The following is an 8,133-nucleotide window of genomic DNA, read 5'->3' as shown; positions in this document are numbered from 1 at the left end:
AATTAACTTGATTAAACATATACCAAACTCCTTATATAATCTTAGTTAAATGAAACCTAATCTCATGATCGATTATACATTTGTATATAGTCAAATTGCTTCTTTTAAAGGTACTTAACATGCCGTGATGAGTGCATGTCCCCTTGGTGCGTTCTTCATTATTAATTATGCATATAACACATAAAAAAGACACTTAAATTTGGCCTCACAAATAAGCATTTTAATTTTAAGAGTGCACATCTAGATGCTTTAACTCACCTCTACTATGTCAATTGAATATTCCAGCTTCAAAATTATCATCTAGATAACCCCAAAATTATATGTCACGTCAGCATTAGATGTCTACGAGACACAATGAGAATGCGTTTGGAGTGTTTAGTTGTCAGTTGAGATTAAATTGAAGTGTTTGGATTATACACTCTCAAAGTTAAAGTACTCACTTGTCATGGCAAAACCAAATTTAAATATATATTTATATATAATGCTTATATATATATGCATCTTAGATAGGGATGGAACAAGAACAAGTCAATTGATGAGAACAATGTATTTGATAACTTAAAAAACTAGTTATTGTAATTATCTTTGGTTATTTTAGTCATATATATCACATCAATCCTAATAACTTCAATTAATTCTCATATTTTGTTAACTTTAGTGCTTTTGACTAGTTATGCCTTTAAGTTATTACCTTGAGAGGGCACATCTAGTAGCTAATAGTACTATTATTTATCGTCACAAGTAACCTCTTAAAATTAATAAGGAGTGAATAATGTTTTTATGTAGATCGATGGTTCCATTTAATCGATCAACAATCGAAAGTCTTGCGAAAGAGCTTCCAAATGTAAGGTCTTAACAAACTATAATGTTGTCGATTAATTAGAAGCCCTAATAGAGTTCAAATCTATATGATTAATCTTATAATTATGACAAACCATGTTCCATTTTATTTTTATTTTAAAAAAAAAAAGTCTCATCTATGTATTTTGTGTAATTGGACATGAGTGACTAGAAAATAGAAATATCCTTGTACTTTTGATTTTCGAACTACAACAACAACAACATACCCAGTGAAATCCCACAAAGTGGGGTCTGGGGAGGGTAGAGTGTACGCAGACCTTACCACTATCTCGTGGAGGTAGAGAGGCTGTTTCCGGAGGACCCTCGGCTTGATTTTCGAACTAGATATTAATAATTTAAGTGAGACAAATAAATATGAGACTTTCAAAAGTTAATTTTTCCACTAATTAAGATTTAAATTGTGCTAATTTGTTCTAAATCTTATAAGTTAGACGTTTTTCCCCTTTTTAACCATAACGTAAGGTATCGAATAATTTCTACTAACAACAAATGCCAAATAATTCCACTTACCAATACTTAATTAGAACCGTGATAAAAAGAAAATACCCTGTATTTTGGGAAATGCCAAAATTCAAACGTCACTTGTTATTTTGACTATGTTTAATGATTTTACAACATTAATTAGAGCTTAATATATGTGGTAGACAAAAAGAAAAGTTTATTCGATTTAACTAATCACATAGAAAAATTAAAAAATATTGTTCGATCCATAAATCTTATATCATGTTTGAGACTACATCAGAATAAAATGGATAGCATATAACCTAATACTTATTTGGCATGCAATTTCTAAAGCCTCCAAAAGTGTTTTTCGAAAAAGTACATTTGAAGAATAGAAATTCGTGTTTGCCTGATTAATTTGCAATCTATTTTTATCAATATATATCTGAATAATAATTTGTTGACAGCAAATTTATTTTCTTGAAACATTTGAAATATATATTCTTCAAAATTTACTACTATTTAAAAAATATTTATCTTTTTTTTTAATTATTTTTTTTAAACCAAAGTGATGGGGATTGAAATGATATGATATCAACACACTAATTTTTCCTTCATGATGATGACCCCAATTATATCAACACACTTTTCCTTCTGTTTTTTTCAATCAAACGAACGTGACTACAATGACCTCACATACATTTAAGTCTGCAATTTCAATCCATTGCCTATAAAATTCCCCTTTGTTTCTTGAAAATCTCATCCATCCCAGCTAACAAACATTTTATAGAACTTAATTAATTACAGTACTTGAGATGCTTAGAAGATAAAAGTAACAAAAATAAAATATTAAATATACGAGACATATTAGATGAGACATAATTATGAATAAATATATATAACAAAATGAGAGTGACCTTTACGATGAAAAATATGATAGATACGAAAGATGTGCATATAAAGAAGAGATAAATAAACACCTCATGCAACAAAGAAGAATGAGAGATAGGTCAAGGAACTATTCATGGGATCATGGTGAAAAGTGATTAGACAAGGTATGTGATACGTCTATGTAAGACTTACTGAAAACATGATTCTAGATAGAAAATATTTGGATGTCGAAATAATTATGATAGAAAGTTAGTAGATAGTAATACATTGTATCATCTCCTTATCAATCAATATTGGTTTTATTACCCTCCTACTATCTCGTCCTATGGTGTTGGTTTTAGTATCTCCTCGATTTTAATTATCGTATTTTATTTGTTGTTGCTACTATATTTCTTCTCCATATTCTTCACCCTCTATAATTGCTTTACATGCTTGATTTTTGAATATATTTTACTTAAGTCGACGATCTGCCGAAAACTACATCACTATGATACATATGAGATATATACACTCTACTCTCCTCATACATCACTCGTAGAATATACCGCTTTCGTCAAACCCATATTTTTCAGGTGAAAAGAAAAAGACAAAAAATATCTGTCCAATCAAGGTTATTTCTGTCATTCAGCCACTCACCGTCTCTGAAAATGGTAAAATCCCCACCCGATTCGTTTCGTCAGTGGTCAATACCCAACCCGCCACATCATATTCCAATCACTTATCTCCACGTCACCTTCCTCTCATTGGCCCTTCAAATCCCACCGTTCATTTTAATCCAACGGCTTATCTTCAATATTCTAGACTTTTCCATGTAATAAACCATGGTTAGTTAACAATAAATAAATAATAATTAAAAAAATTAAATTAAAAATTAAATCCATTGTTGGATATATAGATACAGAATATTGTAAGACAGAGAAATATAGATATAGAGAGAGAGAGAGAGAGAGAAAAAGCCGGAGAAAGAGAAGAGGGTTTTTGTGATTGCCGGAATCAGACCGACTACATCGCTGAACTGAAGTACTCAATCGGCGGTGAAGAGAAAGACGGTGTAGTCGTGCCGGAAAAAAGTGAGATATAGAGGCACGATCTCTCTCAGATCTGGTCATCTGGTAAGTTTTTTTGTTGTTTTTTTTAACTGAAGTATTCATTTGGATTTCGTTTGATCTGTTAATTTACTGTTTATTGTGGATGTTCGTGGTAGAGTAGTGATTTGCAGCGGTATTAGTGATGTTTTTCCCTGTTTTGAGTTTTTGTTGTTAAGTAATTGAATGGAAATGAGAGTTTTGAGTAGTAAATGTGAGTAATCGATATGCGAAGATTTGTTTGTTTGTATTTCTATGTTATTGGATAAAAAAGGAGAGTTTCGAGTTTAGAGTGTTAGATGCTGGCAATATCTTAGATGAACGTAGTTATAGTGTGTTAATCTTATTGTGTATTGAAAAGAGTTTCAGAAATTAGTGCTAATTGATTCAGGATGTTTTGAGTTTTTTAGCTATATTTCTCGAGTATTAAGGATTGTTAAACGTAGGTTTTTAGTGTTAAGAGGATTGTTTATTTGGATTCTTGAAGATCTTGTGAGGTTTGTTATTGGCGTTGTTCTGAATAAGTGGTCAGTTTAATGTAAAATATTGTATTTGGCTGATCTTTGGGTTTTGGTTATTTGTTGATCAAGTGTGTAGATTAATTTAGTTGTTTGTGCGTGTTTACAGATTGCTGTCAGTGCCATTATCCGCATCAGCAGATGGCTCTTTCGATGTAACATTTGGGATCTTCATCATTCGCTGTTCAAAACAACTTGACGTGCGAGTGATAGTGTTCTTGTATTCTTGTGTCCAGTGGTGATATCTGTGGGGGTTGATTTTTGATTCCTCTTTTCCTGATTGATGATCGTTTCTGGATTGATTCTTTTGGTGGTTTATGCACAATCGGCTTCTGAGTTGAGTGTGTCGGGAAGCTCTCTCCTGCCACCATCTCTTTTTGTGATTGTGACTTAGGACGGTGTTTCTTGTCCTTGTATGTCTCCTAACTTGGACAGTCCTGTTCAAACTCAGATGGCTGTAGCAGTATTTAAGAGTCCGCTTGGTGGAGAGTACCATGGAAGCAGTAGGATGGAAGGGAAATCTACTGGGCGGAGACGGGTTTTTGTGCAAACTGACAATGGTTGTGTGCTGGGGATGGAGTTGGACCGTAGTGACAATGCTCATACTGTGAAGAGGAGGTTGCAGATCGCCCTCAATGTTCCAACTGAGGAGAGTTCTTTAACATTTGGAGATGTGGTGTTGAAGAATGACCTTAGTGCCATTCGGAATGATTCCCCTCTACTGCTGACGAGGAATTTTATGCACAGAAGTTCATCGACTCCATGTCTTTCACCTACTGGGAGGGATGTCCAACAGAGAGATCAGAGTGGCCCTATAGAAATACTGGGGAACTCTAGTCACTTTGCCAAGACAAAACAACTTGTCAAGGAGATTGTGAAGGCTGTCAAGATTGGAGTTGATCCACTTCCAGTCCATAGTGGACTTGGGGGCGCATACTATTTTAGAAACAACAGAGGTGAGAGTGTTGCTATTGTCAAGCCAACAGACGAAGAGCCGTTTGCACCAAATAATCCTAAAGGTTTTGTTGGCAAAGCTCTTGGACAGCCAGGCTTAAAACGTTCAGTTAGGGTTGGAGAAACAGGGTTTCGGGAGGTTGCTGCATATCTTCTCGATTATGATCATTTTGCCAATGTGCCAGCCACTGCATTGGTGAAAATCACTCATTCTATTTTTAATATCAATGACGGTGTTAATGGAGATAAGCCTTTTAGCAAGAAGAAACTCGTCAGCAAGATTGCATCTTTGCAGCAGTTCATCCCGCATGATTTTGATGCCAGTGACCATGGAACATCAAGCTTCCCTGTTGCTGCTGTGCACCGGATTGGGATATTAGACATCAGGATATTTAACACAGACAGACATGCAGGAAATCTTTTAGTTAGGAAGCTTGATGGTGTTGGGATGTTTGGTCAAGTAGAGTTAATTCCCATTGATCATGGCCTCTGTCTACCAGAAACGTTGGAAGATCCGTATTTTGAGTGGATTCATTGGCCTCAGGCATCCATTCCGTTTTCAGATGATGAACTCAAGTACATAGAGAAACTTGATCCTGTTCGTGACTCTGATATGCTGAAAAGTGAGCTCCCTATGATTCGCGAAGCCTGCCTTCGTGTCTTGGTCCTGTCCACCATTTTCCTCAAGGAAGCTGCTGCTTATGGGCTTTGCCTTGCAGAGATTGGTGAGATGATGAGCAGGGAATTTCGTCGTGGGGAAGAAGAACCGAGCGAGCTTGAAGTAGTTTGTTTGGAGGCCAGACAGTTGATTGCTGAGAGAGGGATTTTGTCTCCTAAGGCTGAAGTTGATGAGGAGGAGTTCCAATTTGACATAGATTATGAGGACGCAGGATATGGTTTTAGTCCAAAAATGGCCTCTGAGGACTTTGTGAGCAGGAACCCGTTTCAGTTTCCATTTGGAGGAGGAAATGGCCGCACTCAACTCTTTAAGCTAGATGAAAGCATCGAGGAAGAAGAAAGTGAAGAGGAAGAGGATACAAACTTTAACTATGTTCCAGCCCCCGCAAAGAATGTAGCAGAGTCAAAACTATCAATGTCCCTCAAGAATATTAGTTTAGGTGACAAGAATCAGAAGCATCCTTATTTTTCTGGAACTAAACCAGAAAATGCCTATCTCGCCAACTCTTCATCTGGCCACAGGAGTGCGAATGAACAGCTTCCTGTGAGTTCCAGCTTTGTGAAGCTAGCAGATATGGGTGAAGAGGAATGGCGTCTGTTTCTAGAGAAGTTCCAGGAATTGCTGTACCCAGCTTTTGCCAAGCGCAAGTCAGTCGCCCTTGGTCAGAGGCAGATACAAAGGCTCGGTACTTCTTGCCAGTTTTGAGATATCACAAGGTGTGGTACTACCACGACATCTCACTACTAGTATGAGTTAATGCCTAAATAACTCCGCGCAGTCTGGTGGTGGAAGTGAAGGATATCTAGCTTAGGTTGGTTAAGTGGTTATGTGCTCCCTTGAAGAAGTTATAGGGCGGCAGTAGCTTTAATAGGAGATGCTGTAAATATTTTTGAGGCACCTGAGTGGAAGTGCCGAGTAGAATTGGTGTCTTTTTTTCTGTTTGATGTCTTCATTTTTTTTCCTTTTCACTTTGTCACGGCGACTTGTTAGATAAATAATATGTAGAATGTAATCCGAAAAAAATAAAACAAAAAATGTTTGTGTAAATGTTCGATGTGTGTTCTTGTTTCTTCTCATATATTTTGTGCAAGTTAAAAGATATTGATTATCCTTTTTACCAGTTATTGTATACATTGTTATTTAGTGTTCATTTGTCAGTTCATTTTGCATGACATGAGTTGTTGTGTCCTTCCTAGAATAGTCCTAAAAGTGGGAAGAATGAGTAAAAGTGCAGTGTAGTAGGTCCCTTTTGTAGACCAGTTGACCCTTCAGTGTACTGAGGAGTTCACACACCAGAACATCACAGTTGTAGAATATGTTTGTGGTCAAGAAAATTCATGTTTGTTTGATCCAATTTCCAGTACATAAACATCAAAGTGGACCCTAATGATATTTACTTGTCAATTGTCATTCTTGAATTGTATCGATGGCACATCACTAGGGTGGAGGTCCCAAAGTATGGTCTCGATTAGTCCAAACTGTGTAGTCGACAAAGTTGTGCTGGTCGGAGGTAACATGTATACCTCCATGTATCTCATGAAATTAGTCGTGTAAAGTTGCTAGTTTGGTGATATGTCAATCTTTGTTGTTGTTAACAGAATGAGAAGAATTGGAACGTTTAAAACAAAGCAAGATGAAGAAAAAGTGATAAGGTTGAAAGTTTGGTGGATGTCTGCGTCAAAATGGTCATTCTTTTTTAGCAATCAAGAAACGGTTTTTATGCGTGAAGTGTATAATTATTGGAAAATAAAATGTATACATAAACATACAAGATATATTTTGGCTCGTCCAATCGATGTTCGGAGCCTACATTGAAGTTTTAACTAAATTTTAATCGCGCACCGCAAGGTTCAATCTAGGATAACGCTCCTAACACGATTATCATCATACCCAGGCTCGAACCCGAAACCTTATATCGCTGCACCACGTTGGTTGGCTGCTCAATGTTGACTAGAAAGAAAAGCACACCAGGAAATTATTTAAAAATAAAATAAAATGAAATTGGATGAGAGCAAACGTGGTAGCCTCATCTCTGATTGGGCTTGATTTGTACTACTATATAACCTGTTGTTTGGGGTTGGTAGGGTTGGGGGAGGGGGGAGAAGCTTTGTGGGTGTTACATGTTGACATTTGTATATACTTTCGATGTCATTATTCCTACTTTCGATGACAAGTAATTCAGGATAACTAATTATTATGTAATGTGGACAATTAATATGAGACGGAGAGAATATATATTTACTTAATTTGGAAAACGATAGTTAAATCTTTCTATATGAATATTATTTGTCAGAATATCTTTTTAACTGATATCAGAAAATAATATTACAGAGGCAAATCTAATATAACATAATATGAATATAATTGATTCCAAATGAAAATTAACTAGTATAACGAATGTTTTATGCACAAATGTGAAAATTAACTAGTATCATAAGACTTTTAAACACAAATGTGAAAATTTGTTGTAACTCAATAATTTAGAGTAATGTATGCAAACATAGTAATTACGTACTTATAAAAAACTTCCAACTACTCCATACGTATGGCGCCGGCCACAATTGGCTCGAACCACTTACGTCCATAGATATACATGTTTGAGATTAAGACGTAATAATTATTATTGTATAAATGGGTGCGTATAGTTGAAAACACAAGAACATGGTGTGTGGGGGTAGGGTGGGGTGGGGTGGGGGTAGGGTGG

The 8,133-nt window shown here is 35.9% G+C and overlaps 1 protein-coding gene across 1 annotated transcript; it reads left to right on the top strand.

Annotated features, from left to right (window-relative positions):
* The first annotated feature begins 3,110 nt into the window (after positions 1-3,110).
* Positions 3,111-6,505, top strand: LOC102580509 (phosphatidylinositol 4-kinase gamma 7). The gene is made up of 2 exons (XM_006348578.2): positions 3,111-3,305; positions 3,906-6,505. The coding sequence occupies exon 2, from the start codon at positions 4,212-4,214 to the stop codon at positions 6,132-6,134; it is 1,923 nt and encodes a 640-aa protein (XP_006348640.1). The 5' UTR covers positions 3,111-3,305; positions 3,906-4,211; the 3' UTR covers positions 6,135-6,505.
* The last annotated feature ends 1,628 nt before the right edge of the window (positions 6,506-8,133 follow it).

Source organism: Solanum tuberosum, unplaced genomic scaffold (assembly GCF_000226075.1).
Source record: "Solanum tuberosum cultivar DM 1-3 516 R44 unplaced genomic scaffold, SolTub_3.0 scf00103, whole genome shotgun sequence".
NCBI lineage: Eukaryota > Viridiplantae > Streptophyta > Magnoliopsida > Solanales > Solanaceae > Solanum > Solanum tuberosum.
The sequence above is the reverse complement of the archived record's forward strand: the minus strand, read 5'-3'. Positions and strand labels throughout refer to the sequence as shown.